Source organism: Neoarius graeffei, chromosome 15 (assembly GCF_027579695.1).
Source record: "Neoarius graeffei isolate fNeoGra1 chromosome 15, fNeoGra1.pri, whole genome shotgun sequence".
NCBI lineage: Eukaryota > Metazoa > Chordata > Actinopteri > Siluriformes > Ariidae > Neoarius > Neoarius graeffei.
The window spans coordinates 21378130-21405956 of NC_083583.1; the positions used below are offsets into that span (position 1 = coordinate 21378130).

Below are 27827 nucleotides of genomic sequence, written 5' to 3' on the forward strand. Positions count from 1 at the left end.
TAATCAATGACCGGGTGGTGTGATGCGGCCTGACCTAAAGTGCAGTTTATTATTTTCCTAGAACAGCATGCCATAAAATGGTTTATTCCTCTAATGCTGCATTTACAAACGCTAGCAGTGTTTTATTTGTTAATGAATGACACGTAGTACCTTTTATCTGCTTACAGTTTACATTTAATCTTGTGGAACATATGAAACAAGTTGGTTCCTGTTACTTACATTATAGCTGTTAGCAGTATTTTCCTCACCAGCCTCCCCCCCCCCTTCTTGAAGAAAGACAAAAAAGCAGGTTGTCGTGTTCCCAAAAGTCATAAAACACACAGCCATCTGTCCTGAAGACTTTCACTATGTCCCTGGTTACATGGGTGCCTTTTTTTTTTCTTTCCCCTCTGTACAAATCCCTATAGCAGTTTATTACTATAGAAATCATAAGGTGTTCTGATAAACGTATTAATAAAAAACAGCCAGAATTATTGTCAGAGCTGCTGTTATAGAAAATGAATCAACAACTTCAGACCAATCAGAATCAAGAATTCAGTACCTGCGCTCTCTTAGAGTGACAGTTTTGATGAAATCAGCATTGTATCATATAACCCTAACTACAGGATATCCTTTGAATATACGGAGTACTAGATGGTGTGTATGCTGTAGAACAGCTGGTTTGGAGCCATTCTGAAGGTTTAGTGTCATTTTGCTCTGTGTGTGCTCTCTGTAATAAAAATAATCCATGACCTTGCACTTCTGCTGATTAGAAAGTAAGTATAAAGCATTAGAGCGAGGTTGTTTTTAGTTCTTTGTTTTCAGAGAGTATTCTCAGGCACAAATAAAGCTTTGATAGATAGTTAATGGTTAGTCAAGGACACATCTGGCTCAAAAATAGGGGCTTGCTCATATTCAGAACTCCTTCATCCTAGCTGTTCACAAAATGTGCTGAGACACACACTGAAAATTTATGCTCTGAGTAGAAGATGCCTTTAAAGCATTCTAAAGTGTTATAAAAATAACAAGTCATATTATATAAGCATAATGAGTGGCAGAAATTAGCTGTTTGAGTATAAACTGTAAGTGTCATGCACGAAGCACTGTACAAGCTTTGCTTTTCGGATGCTAATTAACTCTAAACGTTTTATATAACCTTCCTGTTTTGCCTCAAAGGCAAGTCATTGTTGATTTCAAGACTCGTTTAAGCAGAGTAGCATGAACTGGGTTCCTCAGCTATGTGCCATTTAGGCTTCACCTCCTGAGGAAGAATAGTAACCTATCCACTGTAACACTAGAAACCTTACAGGAAAGGTCACTGCAGGCTAGCGCATTAGACACATGCTTATGTATAGAGAACTAGTGGTATAAAAAGACATTGGTGCTGTGGTTTGACTTGTGTTCCATTCTCATTTCCCTCAGGTCTTACGGGCGCGCGCCGAAGATGATCCATCTAGAAGCCAACTTTGTCCAGTTCAAAGAGGAGCTGCTTCCTAAAGAGGGAAACAAGGCTCTCCTCACGTTCCCTTTCCTGCGCATCTACTGGACTGACTGCTGTGTAAGTCTAAGGGCCTCTGCATGCTCTTGCGACAAGGCTTTCGCAGATAGCTTTTCGCAGACAGTTGTGATTTATCGTTGAGCGGGGAGTAATAGGCGTGCGCGATGTTATTCACTGCCACAACACAAGGGGGCGCGAAGTCACGAAATCGCTAGGAGTAGTTGGTGGGTGTGGTTAGTGGAGTGTTTATCCTCCGGTTACTTATAATGACTAGAACTGGAGTCGTATAGATGTACGTACTTCCTCACTTCCTCGATCAACCGCTCTTCGTGCTGCTCCATCTTCGCTCGTGTTTTTAAAAATGCCGGTAGTGAAAACAAACCAAACCGGGAAAGTAGGGAAGCGGAAGTGCGTGTACAGCGGATGTAGAGTGGACCAATCAGAACCCTCTTGTCTGCGAGGCTTCTGCGGTGGTCACAATTTTTGGGAGGTGCGCGCAGAGCGTCTGCGAAGGTGGGGGGGCTACGCAGACGCCATCTGCGAGGCCATCTGCGAGGACTGCGTTGTCAGCATAAATTGGCCTTTAGTCTCAGCCAGAGTCGAAACGTTCAGGAGCAGTCTCAGAAACGGGCACAGAGCATCACATGGTTATTAAAATCCTGATTTGGAACTTTTGCATGTTCTCCCTGTGTCTAAGTTTCTTCTGGGTTCTCTGGTTTCCTCTGACCTCTTAAAAAACTATGTGCAGGAAGGGCCACTCTAAATTGCTCCTTGGTGTGAAGTGTGCATGTGTGCGCGCACATTGGGTCATGTGAAGGAGTGACTGATATTTCTGACGAACCTTGTAAAAGAAATGTATTTATATAAACTGATTAATAAAACATAATGCCTTAAATAAATTTCCATTTATGTCCAGTGGGAAATCTTAGAAATGAACCTGACCTTAAAAAATCACCTCCAACAGTCTGATACTTCTGACATAAGAGCCGATGAAAATGTGACGAAGGTGTGTGTCCTTGTGATCGCAGAAGTCCGGTGATCTGTAAAATACATGCCTAACTATTTCACTAGATCATTTGCTGTTGTATTGTGATTCCATTAAAATGCATTCCACAATGTGTTATTAGTGTCCTCACAAAATGGTTGACTAATCATCAGTGATTGTGAAACAACTCCATGTTTTATAAATAATAGTAATTCTTATACAGTCGGAACTATAATTGTCACCTTTTGGTAAAGCTTAGTGTTAATAAAAAAAAACAACTCCTATCTTTAATTCTAGCATTTTTTCCCCCCAAAGGAAAAAAAATGCATCACCATAATTGACATCCCTAGAAATTCTTATGAACGATATATACATGTAAATGTACTTAGTTCTTTTAAGTACTTTTTTTTTAAATAGCCATTCCTTGATTTATGAAGGCCAGCATTAAAGGTCCTTGGCAAGGGTCGGAGGTGGAACGTAGAATATCAAGAGCGACCCAAAAAGCGAATTTAATCTTCCTGGTGTCTAATTTGCACTCAAATTGAATAAAACGGTTAATATACTGGTTTGCGCAAGTTCCGAAGGTTTGTTTACATCTCACTTATGCGCGCTTTCACCGCCAGGGGACCGTCGTCGTGACGTCATTCAAGCCAAACAGACTGGGACCAGTTCTGTGTTTACTTGCGAACCGAGCACACGTGTACGGACTTTGATCGTGAGAGGTTGTGTAAAATGTCTGAAATCAATAGCGATTTTGAAGTCGGAACTCTCCAAATTGAATATCGAGGGGTGAAACCATATATGTATGAACCTATGGCCGTTGCGAAGCAATCGGTGAATGTGACCCACTGGTTTGACCGTGCAGCCTCGGAATCGGACAGCGACTCGGCCGAATTGATCGCGGTGACCCCGGACCTCAACGAGACTCGCGCTCAAACGATTTATCCTGGTAGTTATGATAAATTGAGGTTATTGAGAAACGATGGAGGCATCATTGTGCTTTATGTACATACGTATGTACAGCATATGAATATAAATATGGTATACATGTACAGCAGTATGCACATGTATATGCCATATATATATGCCATATATATATGCCATATATATATGCCATATATATATATATATATATATATATATATATATATATATATATATATGCGCTCACACAATGGTATTGTATATATTTTTGTAGTTTGATTGCAGCCTATTATTGCTGTTTTGTTTGAGACGCATCATTTTACAGTATATTTGAATTTCAACATATTTTTAGCAGATTCCTGTGTGCCAGTACTCTTTAGCACCTGCATTCATTTTATTTAGGGTTTTTTTTTTTTTTTTAGAAAGCACTTTCTAAGAGCCAGTTTCCTCAAAAATAAGAATAAAGCACAGGTACTTTCTGAATAGTTTAGAGAGAGAGGGTGGGGCAGGGCAGCAACTGTCTGGCATAAGCGGCAGAAACGGCATAAAGACTGTGCTTCAGTAATAATTTCTACCCAATTCCTTTAGTGAAGGGGGGAAAAAAAATGTAGACCTTACGATACTAGATGGCTTAAGGACATTAGGGACTTTGTGTGTAACCAGCAGCTATGTAACTGAGAACATTCATAAAATGTTTGCTGCTGTGGTGTGTGGGTGTGTGTTTTGTTTTTTTTTTTAATATAAAAGTGCAAGTCCCTTATTTTTCTCCCTGGATTGAAACAAATTGAGAACCTAGGAGTTGAAATATCTTGTATTGCCTTGATATCAAGCAGTTCTGCACTGATTTGGCCTGAGTTTCCCAAAAGCATCGCAGCACAAAGATAATCGTTAAATGATAGAGTGAGCAGCACAATGAACACACACACTCCTAGTTAAGATGCTCTTAGCGTTAAGAGGCTTTTGGGAAATCCACCCAGTTCTAGAAGTGTACCAGGATACTGCTGCCCTACAAACTCAAATTCCAGCTCTAATGTACAAACACATCATGGCATAATAAAAGCTCGGATTTTTGTGGCCAGAATAAGGCAGATAATCCCAGACGCAAATCATTATTATTATTATTATTACTGCAGAACACATGTAAAGGTTATTTTTTCCCCTGCACTATTGGTCATTTCTTATCTGCCCGAAAACCCATTCAAACTTTCCAAGTGCTACTGAGACTCTGTAGAAAATCCCAGAAGACCCAGATTGTTGCAGTGTAGGATCAATAATCGGTCTGTTAGTAATTATAAAGCAATCTGCGTTACTATAGGCTGAATGAACTATGTTTATTTGTTGGGTCGAGTTTGTAGCATGGTTGGTTTTAGTTGTGAAACTAAATTTAGGCTGCTGTTAATGAAGAACACTAGAAATGTATTGTGCCGAAGGCGCTGTGCCCGTTTTTGCCTTCACTCATAAACGATGCAGTATTTAATTCTTTTATCAGTTTGTACCAGCAGTAACCAAAGGAACCAAAAAATTAAGTGTTCATTTACACATTTAGCCATGTCCTTTGCAATTCTTAGAAGTACATTTGATAAAGCCAGACCATTCAATTTTTTTTTTTATTGCAAACCAGGCCTTTTGATAAGCCTTAATGTGTAATCTTGGTTAAATTCATCAGAACATTCCCAGTGTATTTTATACCCATTTTTGTGCCATTTGGTTTCTCAATCATTAATTTTGTGTTTAACAATTGTGTGGTCAGCACACTGTGTTAGAATGCAGTCACATGTACAACCCTGGTGCTTAAATGTGAGTATGGCAGAGTGTATTATTGTTGCAAGTGTTTCAGTGATGACCCAGTGGCATTAACAGCACTGCTGTTCCCATCGTAAGGGTTTTTAATTTTTTTTCCCCTCCCCCAGACAAACTGTATTAACACTGTATTAAGACTTTGAAATGAAAAGTGAAACAGGGAATGGCCACTAAGCAGAAGTAGTTACCAGCCCCTGCTTTTTTTTTCTTTTTTAAACCTTTTAAGCCAGTAAACACAAGGCTTTTGTGCCTTGATATTTTATAGTGCCATCATGTGAACTAATCATTTAAGGCTACATCCACACGACAACGGCAACGAGATGTTATTTAAAAATATATCGCGTCCAAATGGGCAACAATCAGTAAAATATCAGGTCCATATGGCAACGCAACGCTTGCTGAAAACGATGCAATACACATGCCACACCTCTAGGGGCGCTGTAAGACGGTCCCTTCGGAGACACCAGAACAATAGAAGAAGTAAGGATGCATATTAGCCACAAAGTCAGGAAAATCTGTTTGTAAAATTACTTTATAATGACCAAATACAATGAAAAGTATTTTTCCAGTCTCACCTGTGAAAGGTAATCCCATGTGATCTCGTTTGGATGGCAAACCTGTTGGTACAGTTAAACGCAGCTAATCTTTATTCTCTGCTTTGACCTCTCCAAAATGGCGGCGAGGATGACCTATGATTCTACGCGGAAGGCGGTGTCTTTAATGGTCCGGAATAAATTGAATGCTAATTAAATAATGATTAATTTGCTCCTCTACGCCCTTTTTGAGGAATGTATTGTAGGACTTAAACCCACATCTGAAGAGGTGAGATCGCTCTTTTTTTCTCTATTTTTGCTGGCGGGATTGACTCTCTCTCTCTCTCTCTCTCTCACTTTGCACCATTACACAATAAATATTCACAGTGAAAATATTTTGTAAGTGCGTTTCATGAACCAAGTTATAGGATTTGTTGACAACTCGCATCACAATGAGAAGCTCATTGGCACTACTGGTGTTAAGAATCAAACCATTTCATAAATAAATATTTTGCTGTAGAGCTGCAGTGTTTGTACAATTGCATGTTTTTGCTTCACTATTACTGTCACTATTCTGCTTCTTGCATTACTACTGTGAACTAACACTGAACATAATAATAATAATAATAATAATATCTAAGCTCGTGTTTCACTCTCACTAGTGCTCTGTAAGGCTTTTTCCTGGTGATATTCGTTGCACTTCTACCCGGCGTGAAGCACTCAGTCATGTGGTTGTGACGTCATCGTAAACAAATCCGTTTTACTCATCCAGACGACTTCACAACGGCAACGTTGCCAGATCTTTCCACTCTGGAACCCGTTCTCAAAAAGATTGCGTTTTGGGCACCCAAAACGCCGGTGCCGTGTGGACGCCAGGCCTAAATGATAAGCAATTGTATCGGAGTCACCTGAATCCGTTGCCGTGTGGACAGGGCCTAAGAGATTTTCTTTTATAGTATTTTTTTTTGTATTTGTACAGTGGCTTGGTGATCATGGTGTTACTATAAGTTGATATTGTATTAAATAAGACCTTTAACCAAATTTGTTGGCCTTAGTCACATTACTCATGCTAAAATATAGGCAAGGAATTACAATCATAGGTTATATTTTAATTATGCCCTTTTTTTTTTTTTTTTTAAGTTGAGCATTTCATGTTTTTACAAATCAGAATCCAAAATAGTCTTCCCAATGGGTTAGAATCATAGAAGGGTTTTAGATTTAACATATTGAAAGTAGGCACTGATCAAAAGGCTAATCGACAAAATACTGATTTCAGTTAAACACTTTCTAGAACTTTCCCTTCTAGAAAACATGGCTCAGAAAAGGGCTTCGTTTCAAGCCAGCTGGATGTGAACAAAGTTCTGATTTTATAGTGTTTGGAGAAGTGCCATGGAGTCAACTTTACAGTTCAAGCAGTATAGTCATCATTTTATGTTTATCCTCCCACAGTTCAGTATTTTCAGAGTTTGATAATCATTCAATTTAAACAGCAAATCAAATCACAACTGTTCATAATAAAGACAAACGACGTGTGATTGTGTAAGCGTATGTTACAGTTATTCATTGATCTTTTTAAAGTGCAGATATACAGCTGCTACATATCACGTGGATTCCTCCTGGTGGAATAAACAAATTCCTGAGACCAAGGTGTTGAGTGAGTGAGAATGGAGAATTCAGTTCTGTGGCTGGAGATACTGGCTTGTGAAACTCTCCAGTTGCCTCTCCAAATCTGTGGCCTTGTGTCTGGAAGAACAAAAAGGAAAAAAAGTTTAACAAGTACCAGGAGTTCACACTACTTACAGCCTGGGACACCTTTAGCTGTCCACAACAAAATGCAAAGGAAGATATGTTTTAAGATTTAAAAAAAAAAAAAAGAGACATTTTACCCACTTAATGCAGATACAACTTGACAGTTATAGGCCTTTTTGTTTTTGAGTTACTGAGGTTTGGATTAAACCTATTCTAGTCAAAAGACTAATAACCCTTCATTGAGTTTGTATAGTTGTGATTTTCAAATATGCCAAAATGGAAAAAAAAAAAAAATGGGAGACAAAACTAATTTCAATTTGCAAAGCTTATGGAAGGAGGGTAACATTGTAAAGATTTACCAACTAAGATCTGTGCACAGATCGCCGTTATTAACGTAATTATTTTTTTGGGGGGGCTTTTTTCACCTTTATTGGATAGGACAGTGTAGAGACAGGAAATGAGCGGGAGAGGGAGTGGGAAATGACCTCGGGTCGGAATCGAACCCGGGTCCCCGGATTTATGGTATGGCGCCTTATCCACCTGAGCCACGACGCCCCCAATGTTTATTATTAATTGATTTATTGTCCTAAAAAGTTGTGTGCTAACTTAAGTGATTTGGAGCTGCTCTGGACTGTTTCTAGCTGCTGGATCTTTGTCGTCAGCCGGCTGATTTCACTTTCCAGGTCCTGTTGGGTTATATCCACCTGCTGGCACAGCCTGGCAAACGTGCTGGCTATCTCCCTGCATGGCACAAACCATCACTCACAACTGTGTACAACCAAATTAACATCTTTATCACAGAATACAAAAAAAAAAAACCCCACACCAACCTCAATTCCAGAAGAACCCCCCCCTATTACAAGTGGTTATTCTTGAGTGGCCTGTTCAGTATTTAAGTTGATAAATACGGTTACTTACTGCTGCACTTGCCGGCTGCAATTTGAACTGGTGAAACTGACGATCATCTGGAGTTTCTCGGTGGCGTAATCTACAAACTGCTTTTTCAGTGCTCTCTCCTTAGCCTTGGTGGTCCAAGTGAGTTTCTCGAATAAATACACCATACCATAAAGACTCATGGATACAGCGATGACTTTCCAGCCTATCATCTTCCATACCTGTTACAAAGACAAATGGGTTGATTATAATACTGTGACCTTAAGCCATGGGTAATGAGCAAGGAATAAATATAATGGGGCATGTTGTTATGGGAAAGTAATCCACAACTGGGTGGTGTGGCATGGCATGGAGTTACTGTTCCCACCCTGGATTATTCCTCTTACATCACAATAAGACAAAAATGCAGAGAATTCAACAGTGCTGTGATATAAGCTGACAAAAAACATGAGTTCCGCTAAAAAAAACAAAAACAAATGTACAATATTTCCAAACACATTCTTTGTAAGATCATTGGACTTTACACACTGTTGGATTAATATGTTACCCACCACTCCCCCAATGACGACCACGCTCATGGAAGTGCGTGAGGTGAGGGAAGCCAGATTTCCAACCATAGACATCATGAGCTCCTCCTGGTTCATCACAGCCTGAGGTTGGTTCGGAGTAGCCACAGCAGCTCTAGGGGGTGGAGCCTGTGCAATGGCACCGCTTCCTGGAGTGATGGCCAAAGGACGTGTGAGCTGAGACAGACAAATGAGAGAGAAAAAGCTTGTGAGAAGGGGTTCCTCAGTGGCATGTGACAAGCGTAACAAAACGGTAATAGTGTTCATACAGGCTAATTTACGAATGACATTTTTATAGGACTGAGCCATAAATATCTGAGATTACCTGGAGGTTTTGATCCAGCATGAGGGCACGCTTGGCATTGGCTGGGCCGAGGAAACGGTTGACCAGAGCAGTCCAGCCAAGAGAGAATTGAAACTTGATGTTCTCCTGGAAATCAGCACAGAGGATTGCGCAGTTCAGGTCATAGCTGAGGTCAAACTTTCTGGAAGGAATGAGCATGTGGATTTGGCTCTGAACATCAGGGGGCAGTAAAGGCTGCAAACATTCTGTTAGCACAGGGGGCAAGAGAAGATCATTAGAGGACAATGTCCTTCAGTGCTGGTGTGCAGCATGTGCTGTCTCTCATGTGATGAAATTGCATAAGAATAGAACATGTAAAATTATCTATTATGCAGATAAGTTGTCACCATGATCATTCATATACGGACCCTTGGTTAATCAATAACAGCTGCTGTACCAAATCTCTTAATATGAGGAAGCCGGCCAATAAACAATTACATTTTACATGCATGAAAATCCCTCACCTTTCGGCGAAATTCGCCGTTTTGAAACCAAAATGGGTGACCTACGTGAATCGTGTAGATCCGATGAGGGGAAAAAAAATTGGGGGGGGTTTGATATTGACCCAAAGGGCAAGGAGGTCGCTTCGCACCCATAGACAGTTCGTGCCGGTTTGCGCCTCCTCCTCCTGCTTTGATGCCATAGCGACGAGTACATCTCGCTGCGAAGGGCAAGCGGCATCATTTCGCGCCTCTTCTCCTGCTGGCCAGAGCGTGCACACATCAGTCAGAGTGCAGAGCAGACCGCTGGAAGCTGGATTGAGTCATCGGACTGAATTTCCTACTTTTTTCAAACTTCCCTGATTTGCCATCAAAACAAACAAAACTTCCGGCTTGATTACGTCAGCATTCGAAAGAGGGCGCGCGCGTCTTTTGACAATCCCTGTGTCCGAAATTGCTCGCTACTCACTATTGAGGTATTTCACTCACGTGACCAAGTCATGTGATGCTGCCATTTTGGACGGCACGGCTTGAATCAGTTTGAATGCGAGGAAGGCGACAAACGAAAAACATAAAAGAAAAAGGAGCGAGATGCAGAAAACACCTTCACTATCCAGTGATGTAGGGCATTTACAGGGCGAGCAGAGGGAGAGGTATTTGCAAAAATTGAGGTTAGCAGGCTTAGAGAACGATGTTTACCTGCTTCCACCAGGATTGTTCACTGACGTACGGAAGTACACGAAGCCCTCGTCTTTACCTGACTTCGGCCCACAGGATCTGTATACCTATGTCGTTAAAAACCCATCGCCATACACAGGTATTGATCTGAAAGCGTATAAGAGTTTGGATGCCTACAAATATTTTGTCAGGCTGGGTAACATGCCTACATCAGCGGGTCGTCCCTGGAGCCGGTGGTCGCCATCTTATTACAGCTAAGGTTTGTTCACATTTTCATTTACTTTCGGTCCTCAGGATAAACAAAATGTTATTAAATGTCATTGAAATAACTTCTTAGTCTGTTGAGACATGGCCCGTTATAAATTTGCTGTTACCAGGCAATGACTAAGAACTGTATTATTAGGGTCGGTGTCTGTGTTGTAGCAGTGTACTAGCAGCTAGCTGTTAGCACTAGCTAATGTCAACAACATCGTAGCTGGTATGTTACTGTAGCAATATTTACGTTCAGTCATTTGGATGACTGTTAAAACCTTTCAGTCTCAAGTTTTTCCTTTACTGGATTTACTAGTTTACTGAGCTAGCGCGCTCGGCCGAGCCGGGAGCCATCGCGCGCTCTCCGGCCGGGCCGGGAGCCATCGCGCGCTCTCCGGCCGGGCCGGGAGCCATCGCGCGCTCTCCGGCCGGGCCGGGAGCCATCGCGCGCTCTCCGGCCGGGCCGGGAGCCATCGCGCGCTAGCTCAGTAAACTAGTAAATCCAGTAAAGGAAAAACTTGAGACTGAAAGGTTTTAACAGTCATCCAAATGACTGAACGTAAATATTGCTACAGTAACATACTAACTACTGTTGTTGACATTAGCTAGCTTGCCGTCCAAAATGGTGGACACCGGGGCGTCATGTGACCCTGTGACGTCAGGTGAAATACCTCAATAGAGAGATTTCACTGACGTCACCCGAAACCGGAAGTAAACAGACCCTGCGCCATTTTGGAAGACCAACAAACTCATGATTAGGGGGAAATAACGGCAGCGGTATGTGAACCCACGAGAATAAAGTGGAGTGGCAAACGACTTAAACAAACAAATCTGAGCTGTTTTATTTATGATTTATTGGCCCAACAGTAGACTTGAAAGAAACCTGTGTGAGACTTGGCAAAAAAACTGTGGATATAATGGATAAGTCTGTGCATGATCTGCGGACACTTTGAAGTAAGCAAACGCAAGAAATTCAAATTTAAAACATGCTAAATTGGCCCCAAGTTGACAACTGTATGAGGAGCAAGCCTCCCAGACTTCTACAATTTATTATTAATAATAATAATTTAGGATGGTTTGGGGCTTGCTCTCCCTCCTATTATATAAATAAAGCATAGTTGTTGTGTAGGCATATATCATAAATACATATGTATAATTTGGATAAATTAACCTAAATTATGGATACCTTAATAGTAACAAAGTATTAATTTTTCAACTGAAAAGATATATTAAAATATAAATATCAACAAGATTACCTTGGCCATAACTATGTGTAGGTTATTCTTAACAGCTGTAATATCACGACCCAAGCCACTAACAACATAATTGTAAGCCTGTAGCCCCTTGTAGGCCTTCAAGTCATCAGCAGTGTAGGCACTGGGTGTAAACAACAAATAGTTTACAATGTCTGGGTAGCAAACAGATGGCAGAATTGGTGTCAGGTCCTCCTTATGTTTCCATTCTCCCTTGCCCCGAGTCTTATCATATGGGTCAAACCCATCAATCACAGCCAGTTTCTCCACATACCGTGCCCTTTCTGCAGCTGGTAATGTACTCACATAACCCGAATTATCATCCATCATGTCACTTTACTCTCGCTCGTACTTTGTTTTATATTGTGAGTGCATGTACTTGGTCTTCCAATATGGCGCCTAACAAAATCTCGCGGCACAGTGACGTCATGCGGTAGCTCTCTATAGGGCACTGTATAGTGGAGATGCCATTTTGTAGTGCTGTCCGTGCTGAAAGAAATCAAATTAAAAGTCTCAAATTTGATTTAATAAAAGACAGCAGCAAAGAAGAAAGTATTCAGCCTTGATTTGAAAAGAACTGAAAGCTGCAGGTACTTCCATATCTTGGCAGGCTGAGTGGTATGCTGGGGCACCTTTTGCCAGCAGACCAGAATATCCAGAGGGAACTTGTGCGGTTCAGTGTTGACCTGACCATCCCCAGCTTCAAGGAGGGAGAGAGCATCGTGGAGTGGTGGGGTCATGTCTTCGACAAACCAGACAAGTGCCCCTCCCTGGGTGCACTGGTTAAGTGTTGCCTCTCCATCTTTCATGGACCTAGAGTTGAGTCCTCATTTAGTCTGATGAATGATGTAATTGATCAAAGGAGTGGCAACATGAATGTGGAAACATTTAATGCAATACAGATGGTCAAGTACACGCTGATGTCCAGGGGGAAGACAGCTATGCAGCTCTTTAGAAGGGAGGACGTGAAGTTTGGGGAAGTGGACAGAACATTGTGCAAGAACATTAACTCTGCAGCAGCCACATACAAACACCAGCAGAGGGTGAACAAGGAGGAAAAGCAGCAGCAGCAGAGCAAGTATGGCTCTCAAGCAACTTGCAGTGCTCAGCAGGCCAAGAAACCGACTGCTGAAGAAGAGAAGCGGGCAAGGCTGAAACATGTGGCAACTCGGCGAAAGCGGGCCATGGAGACACTGGTGGTCCAGGCAAATAAAAGGAAAAAACGATCACTATTCCTTGTGTTCCACTTTCTTCGTTCTATTATTCGCATTTTTTTCCAGGGCATAATTTCACTATAACTACATGTATTTGTACTGTATGTCCTTGTGCAAATGTCAATACAGTATACTTACTAAGGAGGCTGTAATATTTATTCTGGGGGAGGACCCACCCCAAACAAAATAAAACACCAGAGGCCACGTCACCACTCGCGCACCCTTCTCACCTTTTTCACCCCTGACCCGTTTTCATGCCTGATTTTATACCACAGCACTGTTGAATTCACAAGGTGTTATTTAATCTCCTATAAAAGCAGGAAAATGTCTTCAGCATTGTTTTTATAGTAACAATTTTCATTTAGCCTGTATGTTTGACACGCCACATAAATTGATTAAACAATGTGTATATCTGTTAATACGGTTACATTTTCTGTAAGGAGACATTTATATAACGAGCTTTGTAACAGACAGAGGTAAAGCCGTGGTTTTTTTTGTCAAAGTAATGTCAAAATAAAGAAAATAAGGCTAGTGAGGGAATGATTGTTTATAGCTGTTACAATGCAAGTAACAGTACACAAAACAAGTTGTTTCATGGACATTCCACAACATTAAACATAAAAGAATAAAATGCGTCAGAAACTGCTGTGGTATAATAGGAATAAAACACTTTAAGATGGAAAATAATCAACTTCAATGTGATAGCAGTAACACTGCTTCATGTTGTACTGCATCACACCATCTGTCACTGACTATTTTATTATAAAACCACACCGTGGTGTGTTTTATTCCTGACACAATACACTTTTGTACGTTTGTAACATAATTAATAAAATAAGTCTCATTTTAGTTGATTTTCGTTACAATAGGCACACACCGATCATTTCTTTCTGAGAGGACTGCACAGAAGCGTTGACTGCATCAGAGCAGCGGAAAGCCAGGTTCTTTCCCATTCCCTTTTCCACATGATTAAGCAGATCCTGAGAAACAGATTTGCACATTTTGTAAAATTTATACAAGACAAATTTTCCTTGAAAATAAAAAAAAAATTACACAAACTTTCTCCTTAGTATAAATGTAGTAAAAATTATCCATCCATCCATCCATTATCTGTAACCGCTTATCCTGTGTTGGGTTGCGGGCAAGCTGGAGCCTACCCCGGCTGACTATGGGCAAGAGGTAGGGTACACCCTGGACAAGTCATCAGATCATCACAGGGCTGACATATGGCCCTTTTCCACTACCCTTTTTCAGCTCACTTCAGCTCGACACGGCTCGCGTTTCGACTATCTAAGAACAGCACGACTCAGCTCGCTTCAGCCCTGCTCAGCCCCCAAAACTCGCACGGTTTTGGAGTAGGGCTGAAGTGAGCCAAACCGAGCTGAGTGAGGCTAGGGGCGTGAGCAGACACTCCCCTGTGCACTGATTGGTGAGGAGGAGTGTCCTCACATGCCCACACACGCCCCGCGAGCACGCTGGGATCTGTAAACACCGTAAACCCGGAAGAAGGAGAATTACGAATTACGAGAATTATGAAGCCTTATGCGCCTCGCCTCATCTATACGCTCTTGCCAGTATCTGTTGGCGTTGTCGGTGACAGCAAGCCACAGAACCAAGACCAGCAACACTAACGACACCATGTCCTCCATGTTTATTGTTTACTCTCTGGGTTGTGAGACTACCACTTAAAAGATCACTGATGTCACTGTTTGCGCCGCATAACGACATCACCTGACGTCCACCCACTTTCGCTAACTCCACCCAATGTGTCCACCCACTTCCAGCCAGCACGGTTCAGCGCGGTTGTAGTCGAAATGCAACTCCAACAGCCCCGCTCAGCTCGACTCAGCCCAACTCAGCCGCGTTGGTAGTGGAAAAGCGGCAATACTGTATAGAGACAAACAAACATTCACACCTACGGTCAATTTAGAGCCACCAATTAGCCTAACCTGCATGTCTTTGGACTGTGGGGGAAACCGGAGTACCCGGAGGAAACCCACATAGACATGGGGAGAACATGCAAACTCCGTACTGAAAGGCCTCCGTCAGCCACTGGGCTCGAACCCAGAACCTTCTTGCTGTGAGGTGACAGTGCTAACCACTACACCACCGTGCTGCCGTAGTCAAAATTAATATATATAATTCTATTCACAGTCACTGGATATGAGCAATCGCGCGCTCTGATTAGCCCCTCTACTGCTAGGCTATCAGCTCATATACCGCGAGTAGAGAAAAACAAAATGGCGGCGCATGCTGCTGAATCAACCGAGGACGAAATAAAAACTCTACTTGAAAACAAAGCCCCCCAAAAAGTATTTAAAAGAATCAGAAATCGCTAAAAGAATATAGTCCCCCCCAAATATCTCTTGTTCCACATTCCAGCTCAGTCAGTGGCAGTAATGCACCTTTAAGTTGGTTTGCCAACCACCAAAAAAAAAAAAACCCTAAAGAAGGAACCACCCAAACAAAACAAGAAAAAAAAGAAGAAAAAAAACCAGCAACAAAATATGGAATAAAAGTATTTGAACACAAGAACGTAAGTTTTTTTTTTTTTTTTCCCCAAGAATTATTATAGCAGCATTTTTCACAAATTGCTCCTGCCATTTCGCCGGTTTGTTTACATTCTAAGCGGAAATGATTTGGTCCAATGTTTTGTATCAAATATTTTGTATCGAATTTGCAAAAAATAAAAATGCTGTTTCTCAAAATCCAGTGAATGTGAATAGAATAAAACAATTATTCTACTCAATCTCGCCGTACATGGTTTATAGCTGACGAGGCATGTCAGCTCATGTATGACTTGATTTCGTGAAATAACTTGAATGGAAATTAAGTGTCTGAAATTTGCTAGTTTAGTTGTATACTAAACCCACAGGGGTAAACCAGCCAACAAATGAAGGAAGGTTATAGCCTTCATGTCTAAGGGCCCGTTTACACGAGGACGCTGTCGGGTAAAAACGACTAAATATTTTATCAGAAGTGCCTTTCGTTTACACGAGGACGGCGTTTCCGAGGCTGAAAAACGGATAAAATTGAAAACGCTTTCCAGAGTGGATAAGTTTAAAAACGGCCCCCATTGCGTATCCGTCTAAACTACCCAATACGCGAAACTCTGCTCGGATCTGCTCACGTCGGGTACGCGTTTACGTCATACATGTGTCATATACTGTACATGCCAGCCCGGGAAGTAAGAAAGTAAGTGGGGGTGTCGTGGCTCAGATGGCTAAGGCATCATACCATAAAATCCAGGGACCCAGGTTCGGTTCCGACCCGAGGTCATTTCCCGATCCCTCCCTGTCTCTTTCTCCCACTCATTTCCTGTCTCTCTACACTGTCCTATCCAAAAAAAGTAAGTGCATGTCTGATTACACCCGATCCAACAGACCTTCAAGCTGCTCTGTGTTTTAATGCAGTAGATGTGTTTTCCTGCTCACCCGCCCGGCTGGAGCTCCTCAGTTTGGTGTCGCCAAGTTACACACGCACGCGCGCGCCGCCTATTCAAGCCGCTCGTGAAACCATAAACCCGAGACTGAAAACAAAACTAGCAGCCGAACGGGTTTATTTTGCTGAGATGGACACTGCCTTTTCTCTTCTTCACCGAAATAAGAGTGAGTGTTACTTAATAAAGGCAGATTAAAAGAGTTTCGGTTTGCTCCTGCTCCTCCCTCGAGCACTACAGTACCTCAGCCGGACCGGTGTTCTGTAAAGTTATCCTAGCAAGTTCTCATACAGACCGTTTTATTATTTAAAACAAGTCATTACAAATTATTTGACTCGACCAATACGCACAAAACATAAAAATCGGCAAATGCGTGAAATTCTCACCGATTTTCTATCAGCCCAGCTGATCGGTGGGACAAAACTACTGTTAAATTTTCCTACCCTCCTGGATTTCGCGCATGCGTAGTAGGCTTGGTAGGATAACTTGACAGAACAGCGGTGCAGATCAGACAAGACAGAAGACGTTGCGCATGCGTGCAGACATAGCGGAGACATTTATGCGTCACCGTATAGACGCAGATTTCCTCCTTGAAAACGGTCGTGTAGACGCGGAAAAAAGTGAGAACAAAAACGGACTTTTGCGTTTTTGTTTTATACCATCCCCGTGTAAAGTGGGCCTAAATCATTACAGATTCTGGAGTTTTCTCATCTCATTATCTGTAGCTGCTTTATCCTGTTCTACAGGGTCGCAGGCAAGCTGGAGCCTATCCCAGCTGACTACGGGCGAGAAGTGGGGTACACCCTGGACAAGTCGCCAGGTCATCACAGGGCTGACACAGACAACCATTCACACTCACATTCACACCTACGGTCAATTTAGAGTCACCAGTAACCTAACCTGCATGTCTTTGGACTGTGGGGGAAACCGGAGCACCCGGAGGAAACCCACGCGGACACGGGGAGAACATGCAAACTCCGCACAGAAAGGCCCTCGACGGCCACGGAGCTCGAACCCAGGCCTTCTTGCTGTGAGGCGACAGCGCTAACCACTACACCACCGTGCCGCCTTCGCGGGTTTTTTTAAATACATAAAACGTTTCCTAAAATAGCACAATAAGTCAGCTTTAAAATGTTAAATATCAAACTCAATCTATTGTACCACTGGAATCATTGCTTCAAGGTGGTGCTACCTACTGTATTTAGCTCTATGATGTCCTTTTGTGTTTTTTTATTTTTTATATAAAAGTGTATGTGTAATAGTGTTCAGAAACTATGTTAGCAAGTCTGTCTGAATTACTCATTAAAAACTGGAACCTCTACGTAACATTAGGCTTATAGCTCCAGTGCCAGCTACCAAAAAGCAACCACTGGACACCAAACTAGTCTTGGCTAAAGAACTATATAAGAAGTAACGGAACTTTGGTATTTTAAGTACTTTAAATTTAAGGCTTACTGAAATTTATTGAGGGCGGCACGGTGGTGTAGTGATTAGCGCTGTCGCCTCACAGCAAGAAGGTCCGAGTTCGAGCCCCGTGGCTGGCGAGGGCCTTTCTGTGTGGAGTTTGCATGTTCTCCCCGTGTCCGCGTGGGTTTCCTCCGGGTGCTCCGGTTTCCCCCACAGTCCAAAGACATGCAGGTTAGGTTAACTGGTGACTCTAAATTGACCGTAGGTGTGAATGTGAGTGTGAATGGTTGTCTGTGTCTATGTGTCAGCCCTGTGATGACCTGGCGACTTGTCCAGGGTGTACCCTGCCTTTCACCCGTAGTCAGCTGGGATAGGCTCCAGCTTGCCTGCGACCCTGTAGAACAGGATAAAGCGGCTACAGATAATGAGATGAGAATGATGAAATTTATTGAGACCTTGCGCTTATAAGGAGAACATAAGCTAATTTAGATGCAGCAATACGCACAAGCTCTCCTGAAATGTGTCCAAGAGAAGATCAACTCACTGATTTGTAGCTCTTTAACATGTGAGAAGATGATGGGTGGAAGTCTGAACGAAACTCATCTACGAGCACTGAGAGTCGACAGATCTCCTCTGCCATGGCATTTGATACCTGGTACAGACAGACAGACAGACAGACATTCAATAACCGTCTATAGTCTGTTCTAGATCACTTTCAATATTAGTGCTGCATTTTGCCATTTCTACCTGGTTGGCCACCTGCTCTGAGACCATCTTAATTTTCTTTTCGATATCCTCAGTGAGAGGCTTGAGCTGATTTCGAACAAACTCCAAGCGGTCCTTCAGATACTCTTTCTCCTCCAGAGAGGCCACCCTAATAACGGTTACAAAGCTCATCACAGGTACATCTTGCTGCTTATGAATCATGCATATACACAACTGAATACAAACCAGCTCTTTATAACAGAGACATAATGCATGATTGCAATATTAAATTATGCTCCGAATTTCACAGTGGCCTGTCGAAATAAGTTAGAACCAGCTATGCCAGAGTGAAACTCAGAAGACAGAACTAAAGAAAGTGAACCCACCTCTTCTCAGCAGCAGCAATGTGGATCTGATCCATGATGTCTTTAACACTTTCAGTGATCTGCTTTGCCCTGATTGTGTGCTGCTCAAACTTTGTTTTCACTACTGACTGCGAGATACACTCCTGCGAGGCCACATGCATGTGTTACTGGGATGAGCAGCACTTTAAGGGGCGAGATACTGACCTGCTGCTCCGGCTCGTCCCAAACAAAGGAAGAGGATGAGGAGAAAGTTCAGCAGCAGGTCTGCACCATCGCAGTGTCATGCTTCACCTCACAGTAACTTACAGTAAATAAAATGCAAAAGCATACATTCAAATCAGGTCAAAGATAAAAGTAAAAAAGACTTAAAGATCACATATCACAATCTGGAACAGAAATTAAATGATATCAAAAACAAAATAATGAACAGATGCTCAACACTATTTTCTGAACAATAAGTTGGTCATATTGTGTGTGAGGGGCTCCCTGCTCAATTCTATCTGCTTGAACATATTATGTAGCAATATTTCATGCAATTCACTTTATAATATTGATATGGTGATAAACTAAGTCACCATACACTTTTCTGATAGATGCCAGGATCATCAGTATTTGTATAACTCTGATGTAGCACATTAGCTGCTAAAATTTATAGGAAATCTTAAAAAAAAAACAAAAAAAACTTTATTTATATAGACGTTAAAGTATCGCAAAACTTAGTTTTTCACATTTTAAAAAAATCTAATTTGCTGGTAGTTTGTTAGCAAACCTATATATCGCATCATATAGTCCATCACAGAAACATATTTGAGTATCGTATGATATTTTTGGGCGGCACGGTGGTGTAGTGGTTAGCGCTGTCACCTCACAGCAAGAAGGTCCGGGTTTGAGCCCCGTGGCCGGCGAGGGCCTTTCTGTGTGGAGTTTGCATGTTCTCCCCGTGTCCGCGTGGGTTTCCTCCGGGTGCTCCGGTTTCCCCCACAGTCCAAAGACATGCAGGTTAGGTTAACTGGTGACTCTAAATTGACCGTAGGTGTGAATGAGAGTGTGAATGGTTGTCTGTGTCTATGTGTCAGCCCTGTGATGACCTGGCGACTTGTCCAGGGTGTACCCCGCCTTTCGCCCGTAGTCAGCTGGGATAGGCTCCAGCTTGCCTGCGACCCTGTAGAAGGATAAAGCGGCTAGAGATAATGAGATGCGATGATATTTTTGTCATATCACCTTACTTCTCATCTCATCATCTCTAGCCGCTTTATCCTGTTCTACAGGGTCGCAAGCAAGCTGGAGCCTATCCCAGCTGACTACGGGCGAAAGGCGGGGTACACCCTGGACAAGTCGCCAGGTCATCACAGGGCTATCACCTTACTTACAATATTTAATTTATTTTAATTTATCTAGAAGTTTTCTCTATTTCTTTTCTCTGTTTATCTGTAATGATGCTGTTGGAATCTTAATTTCCCTGAGGGAACCCACCCAAAGGGATCAATAAAGTTTTATCTAATCTAATCTACTCGAACACTAACAAATGAACAGATCACAATTAGGCTTATGCCAAAATATTATATTTCTGTATTCAGCAGTTTGAGAATTTTAAAAAAAAATCACACACACAAAAAAACCCCAAAAACCTCATAGTACAGAAAATACAGTACTCAAAATCATACAAAACATCAACATAATCCACAAAACACTGATATATCAAATAGGAAAACACAAATGTAATGGTGAACTGAGGAGAAGGGTGTCCTCGCCTTAGCAAATCTAGACTTCAGCAATGAACACAGATTGATGAAAAAGAGCACATGGGCCTAGGAAAAGGAAATGGCTAGGCAGGGGAAAAAACTGGCAGAATAATTAAGCTACACTTCAGGAAAGACGTACACGGTGGCAGGAAAAAAACAACTCTGCATGTGTGTGGTGTACGTATCTCAATCCAAATATGATTAAGTTTTAAGACTCATGACACTGGGGAACACAATTTTTGTTGAGTTAGGTCTGACAGCTGTTTTTAACTAATTTTTGGGTGCAGAATCCAAAACTGATCTCAGTTTTTCTCTATCACGTCAAGTTTTTGAACTATAGGATCCCCGTTTTTTTTTAAATATGAAAAATACTGTACTTAACAGATATGTGCTTGTTTTATAAAAATTTACAAATATTGACATACAATGAAATATGAAAGAAACAGGCATGACTGCAATGTTTATTTAACACGTTTTTACAAAGGATATGGCTACTGTAATTATAATTGTGTGCAAGTAGTTAAGGTAAAAATTTACGTTTATACTGTAGCTCTTTCTGGAGTGTTCAACTTGAGGACCATCACGTTTGATGCTCCAACAATAGTCAGCCATCATATGTACATCCCATCTACCCTGATAATGTTCTTCCATAACCTTCAAATAGTCTTACTACAGCTAATCAGTGGAATTTTGCTTATCTGGAGGGTAAGCTGTGGAGAAAAAACTTGACGTGCTAGAAAAAAAAACTGACTGCAATTTTGGAATCAGCATGCCAATTTTAGTTTTAATCAGCATAAAAATCTAACTCAACAGAACATTTTTTTCAAATTGTTCCCCAGTGTGATAATTTATTAACTATTGTAAATATTGGTGTGCATTTTCAATTTGCTTGAGAAATCTCCCTTTCTTAACACTTATAATGGAAATGACAAATGAGTTATTTCTAAGCACGAAACCTAAAGATGTAAAAATCAGGAAAAAAAAAGTCACAGTGAGTCAAGATACAAGAATCCTCAGCCTCCTGATAGATTAAAAATTCATAATACTAACATTAATCCTAGCTTTAAGTCTTACAGATGTTATCTGAAGGCATAAAGTTATAAGGGATTAAGAGATAATGCACAATTTATGAAAAACCTTTGCTTGTGGTGTCAGAAAGCAGACAAGAAATAATCTGGTAATAATTTATACTTGAAAACAAGTCAGTTCTATTTGATCAATTTTCTTGATCTCACCAACATTAAAATAAAAATATCTTGACATGTACTTTTTATCTCAGTGCTGTGATATTTTAATTTACGCTACCTGTAGCTTTAAGAAATCAATTGAAGACGTTTGCCTAAATGCACTGTATTTGTAAACACAATTTACTGTAGACAAGTTATAAAGCTCTAAGAGGATGCGTTTGGGGTTACATGAAAACCATCAAGCTTGTGTTGATTCCTACTTTATCTCACTAGAATATTTAGTGGAGAAGTCAGTTTTCAATTGATCATCAATCTGTATTTCAATTCCCAAAACAGCTCCTCATCGTTAAACAAACATTCATTTAAAAATGTCAGAAATACTTTATTTGGATGGTCTGAGTCAGTGACCTACATGGCTTTCTTTCTCTCCTTTCATTTACATTTTACTTGCTTAAAGACACCAGGCGAAATATGACCAAGACTATAGCAGATTTTTTTTTTTTTTTAGTTCATTCTAGAGGTTTCTACTGCTTTTTAAAATTTTTAATATTTTATTTCCAGTTAAACTCTACTGCCATTTATATCCTCAGGTCTCCCTACTCTAATGCACTTGTTTCAACTCAAACAGCTTCTAGAGGAGACAAAATTTTTCATCTGGACTTATTTTTTGTTGTTCTGGCAATAAACAGACATCGCATATCCATGGTTATCATCTCAGCAACCACTTGCCTCAAATGTCCTCTCAAAGCTCTGGAACGCCTTCAGTCTTTCCTGGAAGCCTTCTGCTAATGCTCCACCTGGAAAGAAACACTGCAGATTTAGTACAGCAGCCCATCTCAAGAGGACATAAAAGGCATGCCTGACTTGAACTGTGTAGGTGTAATTAAGGATTTGTGTATTTAAGATTTGGATAAGTGATCAATCTTTAATAATTACATAAAATCAGTCTCATTTGGATCGTTGAAGTGAATCATTTGGTGAACCATTCAATGAATCATTTAGTGAATCATTTAATGAATCATACCATTAATCCTGGATAAATTACCAAACAGCTAGATTATGGTATCTTATCAAATTATTATTGATCACTTACCATATTACAAATTGTCTACACCTTCCTTGAATTCTTTTGACTGGGCAACTTCAAAATATCGAAACAGCAGATGAGTACACACAGCTTTGATAATAAATGAATTTATTATACAAAGATAAAAATAATAATCAATATATACAAGCAGTGAGGTGTGTGTACATGTGTGTGTTTGTATGAGGGAGCTATAAAATTTGGAATGTTCTTATCTGATGTTTTGTTATGTTCGTGTGTGCGCGCGCGCGCGCGTGTCCGTGCCAGGATGAGCCAGAGTGTCTTATCTGCACTCTTGGAGGAGGGGACCCCTCAGGATTTAGTGAGCACGCGTTTTCTCAGTAACAAAGAAATTCCACACTCATTATTAAACTCACTGAAATCTTAATAAGGTCAAAATATGAGCGAGTTAAATGAAATTAAAACGTTAGGAGAGAGAGAGAGGAAAAAAAAAAAGACATGCACAAACTTATGGATTAACCAATTTTAAATCAATAATACCAAATAATAGAGAATCAAAAATAATAAATCAGTGTACACACATTCCTGACTATAGCTTCACACTTAGTAAATTAATTACTGTCTAGACTAATTATTTTGCCCAGTGCCTTTCCTTACTGCAAACTTTCGTCTTCTGTAGAAAGCAGAGTCTCTTCCATGGAAATGACCGGCAGGCTGAAGATTGCGCTTCGGAGAGACAGACAGAGAGAGAGAGAGCGGTTGCTCTGAAGCAGTGGTGTAGTCTACTTTTTTGCAGTGGGTATACTCAGTGCTTGCCATGCAACGCCCCCCCCCGGGAAAAAATTTATACTCAAACACACACACACACACACACACACACATACATGTACTCATCCATCTTGTAACTGTCCGATAACCTGAAAGCAACACCTCAGCACCATCACTGCCTAATGCATAGTAATATGCATCTTGAAACTGGTTTTGTGTACAGATCTACTGTATGCAAAACAAATGTGGTTTAAATGTACAAAATTTATAAAATTTTGATTCACCGTTCAACTTAAGATAAGTGGGCTTTTCCATCATTGTTTTTTTATTTTTCATGTATCAAGAAAATTTGACATATTGACGTAAATTAAACACATCACACAATAATATATTTTTAACATATTAAATGCATTTCTTATTTCTTATCTATTCAGCACATCAGCTTAAATGAACAAGAAAACATCCTAGATGTGCTAAAACAAATGTTTGCTTCAGAGAAGAAAAAATTAATTTAATTAACAAATACGCAATGCCCTTCAGTGTGTTAGTCCACAAGCCCTGCAAAAAAGGTCTACAGGACTTTCCAGGTGTTTTTATATTCTGGCATTTGAGGTCTGCATTGCCTCCTTGGTTGTGTTGCAGAGTGATGGCTGAGGACACTTCTGAAAACACTGAAATAGTGTCGTTTGTTTTCGTTTCATGATTTCGCAAGCTTGATTGAATGCTAGATAATGCCGCGTGGTCTGTCATGACTGAATAAGCACTGTTGCTTAGCAACAAGTCAAAGGCAGACCCCTTCGCATGTTTGTAAACAAACTGACCGTTGCTAGGATGCGCGCGCAGCCTGGACTCAGAAACAATGGCGCTGCCCATAGACCGGCATTATGAGCTGTCAGATTATGCCAAACAATTGTCGTGACAAGATCGAGAATGCTACATAAATAAGTTAACTCTAACAAGTGGACATCGCCTACCGGATCCGCATTTAATTAAACAGTGGACGGACGATGTTAGTAAGTTCCCTGGTATACAATGGCCAGATATATACTCGTACCTTATTGACAAGACTTCAGTGTACACGCACGAAAAACTTCGTGCCTACATCATCCAACATATCCATAATGATAGTGTAAAGAGTGCAGCTAAGAGAAATCAGAGCTGCGTAAAAAGCGAGAAGCAGAGAGCAGAAATGAAACTGAACGGGGCGGGAGCTAGGGTAGAGCAGTCAACGTAAATTGGCATTTAGAGTGAGGGCACACAATTTTACCTTTCCATCCTTGCTTTAAAATTGTGATTTTCAGCAGACACAAATAATGATGGCACAAAATCTGGTCTGCTTGAGTCAAGCGAGACCTCTCCTACAAACAAAATTGCATGCAAAGCTAAGTTAACATGCTAACAATATTCATTACATTGTGTAACTATGACCCAGCTAATCAGACAAACGTTACCAAAGTATTTTGCTACATCAATAAACGAAGACTAGAAAGAATAAAAAAGAAAGATTTAATAAATAGCCTGATCTTACCTGTGATGAAGTGGGCGCTGCAAACCCGTGCATTTTTGATGGTGCTTTCATCCCAGTCTACACGTTTGATGGCTTGTAGCCATAGACGTCGGCGATTTTTTCGGAATGGGTGAGATCCTGCTGGAATTCTGAACATTTTAACCCCATCATTGCTACGATTCTGACACCCGACAACACAACAACTAGGCATTTCTTCCAAATATTTCTTCTCGTCTCTACCGTCGCTGAGTCTTTTTGTGGTCCAGGCTGCGCGCGCAATTTCCTCTTACGTATGAATGACGTTTACTGCGAAGGGGGACGGCTGGCTTGACTGACATACGTAGCAACAGTTGCTATGGGGGGCGGAGCTCCCGGAAGGGTCAATTCTCTGCTCTTGGATCAACTCGCAACGCCGAGTTGAGCTGGGAGTGGTGGTGAACTAACAAACAAACAAAGTTGTCGGTATAAATAGCTAGCATTAGCGTTAGCATTAACATAGCCTGGAGTGAGAAATCTGTGAGTATATCGGCCGATGGCCTGTATAGGTCCGGTATACGATATCCTTGCAAATTCTCCGCCATGGCGGGGAGTCGGGGGAGGAGAGTATTAGTATGGATGGCATTAAAGATGATGATAATAATTGGCAGATTAGGAAAAAGTTTAAAACTACGGGGACGGGAGAAGGGGGAGAGACAGGGAGAAGTGCTCTTTTGTGGTTGTAAGGTTTGAAAGTGGTGGCATCAAGAATATGGATCCTATAAAACTGACGAATGTGCTTAAGAATCAGGTTGGAACTATAAATAACGCCAGAGTGTTGGATGATGGTAATTTGTTGATTGGGTGTGTCTCTGAAGAACAGGTTGCGAAGGCTGAAAGGTTGCAAGTTGTTGGGAAGGCAAAGGTTGTGAAAGTGATAAGGGTTGGTAATGAAGGGAGTAGAGGGGTGATGTATGGAATTCCTGTTTCGATGCAAATGGATGAGTTGGTTAAGAATTTGAAAGAAAGATGTGGAGCCGTTCAGAGTGCAACGCGATTGACCAGGGGAGTTGAAAAAAAGGAGACTGAGTCGATTCTGATTAAGTTTAGTACTAGAGACATACCCTCTGAACTTTATTTAGGATATTTGAGGTATCGAGTGAGAGAGTTTGTGCATAAGCCTTTGAGATGCTTTAAATGTCAAAAATTCGGCCATACAGCCAAGGTGTGTAAAGGGGTACAAACATGTGCAAAGTGTGGGGGAGCTCATGACTATGGGAAGTGTGATGTTGGAGCGAGACCTAAATGCTGTAATTGCGGAGGAGCGCACAGTGCAGCGTATTGGGGTTGTGAAGTTATGAGAAGAGAGACAGAAATCCATAATGTGAAGTTGAAAAACAAAGTAACTTACGCAGAAGCTGTTAAAAGTGTGGACCAGTCTAGAAATAGTGGAAGAACTGTAAGAAGAGACTTAGCTGCAGCTACAGACAGGGAGGTGGGATGTGCATCTGTTAAAGTGAAGGAATATGGGTGGAGGGAGAAAAGAGACCTTGTAATATTTATTGCAGGAGTAATAAATGCCACAGCGGAAATGAAATCGAAGACAGACAGGATCCAAATTATTACAAAGGCAGCAGTTCAGCATTTGGGTATGATGGGATTGAAGTGGGAAGAGGTGAGGGATGGGCTCTGTGTGATGCAGACAAGCCAAGATAGTGTAGGATGATTATTCTGTGTATGATCATTTTACAATGGAATGCAAGGAGTCTGCTGGCAAATGGACAAGAATTTAAAAAGTTTGTGGATGATATGATTGTGAAACCGGATATAATATGTATTCAAGAAACATGGCTCCAACCTAGGTTTGATTTTGTTTTAATCAATTATATAGTTGTTAGGAGGGACCGAGTGGGAGGAAGTGGAGGGGGTTGTGCTACCTTTGTTAGACAGGGGATACCATATAGAGTACTGGGTATGGGGACGGAGCAGGAATATGTGGTGCTGGAAATATGGGTGGGTTCAAAGAAAATAGCTGTTATAAATTATTATAACCCTTGCAAACGGTTAGAATTAACTGAACTAGAGAAGATAGAAGGACAGGATAGAGGAAATGTGGTGTGGGCTGGAGATTTCAATGCTCACAGTTCATTGTGGGGTGGGGATAGGTTTGATAGAAATGGTCAGGTAGTCGAGGACTTGCTGAGTGAGAGGGACTTAGTTTGCCTGAATGATGGAAGGGGAACTAGATTTGATGGTAGGACGGGGCGTGAGTCAGTATTAGATCTGACACTTTCATCATCTAGATTGGCCCCAAGGTGTGAATGGGAAGTACATGGAGTCAGTGTAGGGAGTGATCATTACCCTATTATTTGTACTGTGGATATTGATGTTAGACTCAGATCAGGAGTGAGGCCTGGGAGGTGGGTCTTTGAAAAGGCAGATTGGGAGAGGTTTAGGGAATTCAGTGACCTGTTTCTTAGGTCAGTTCCAAATACAGATAGTGTTGAAGGGCATGAAATAGAGTTGCGCCAGAGGATTTGTATGGCTGCAATGGAAGCAATCCCGAAAAGCTCAGGGA

The 27827-nt window shown here is 41.2% G+C and overlaps 2 protein-coding genes across 6 annotated transcripts in view; one reads left to right on the top strand and one right to left on the bottom strand.

Annotated features, from left to right (window-relative positions):
• The window catches only part of LOC132899249 (trafficking protein particle complex subunit 10-like), a 48605-nt gene that overhangs the window by 13249 nt on the left and 7529 nt on the right, over window positions 1-27827 (top strand). The window contains exons 3-4 of one of the 4 annotated variants that reach the window (XR_009656672.1): window positions 1402-1537; window positions 23678-23793. Coding sequence is in view for 2 of the 4 variants with exons in the window: in XM_060940996.1 (XP_060796979.1) it covers window positions 1402-1537; window positions 6382-6468 (223 nt within the window). In the remaining 2 variants the exon portion in view is untranslated. Of the gene's footprint in view, window positions 1-1401; window positions 1538-6381; window positions 6810-23677; window positions 24061-27827 lie in introns of those variants that run through there. The other 3 variants (XM_060940997.1, XM_060940996.1, XR_009656673.1) reach the window with 3 other exon arrangements.
• Window positions 7138-27827, bottom strand: part of LOC132899246 (mitofusin-1-like) — a 54571-nt gene continuing 33881 nt past the window's right edge. The window contains exons 10-19 of one of the 2 annotated variants that reach the window (XM_060940993.1): window positions 22683-22750; window positions 19046-19167; window positions 18702-18828; window positions 18499-18606; window positions 13986-14088; window positions 9254-9477; window positions 8914-9105; window positions 8387-8583; window positions 8075-8209; window positions 7138-7462 (exon numbers count right to left, since the gene is read on the bottom strand). In XM_060940993.1, coding sequence (XP_060796976.1) covers window positions 7393-7462; window positions 8075-8209; window positions 8387-8583; window positions 8914-9105; window positions 9254-9477; window positions 13986-14088; window positions 18499-18606; window positions 18702-18828; window positions 19046-19167; window positions 22683-22750 — 1346 coding nt within the window. In that variant the 3' untranslated portion in view covers window positions 7138-7392. The remainder of the gene's footprint in view (window positions 7463-8074; window positions 8210-8386; window positions 8584-8913; window positions 9106-9253; window positions 9478-13985; window positions 14089-18498; window positions 18607-18701; window positions 18829-19045; window positions 19168-22682; window positions 22751-27827) is intronic. The other variant, XM_060940994.1, reaches the window with a different exon arrangement.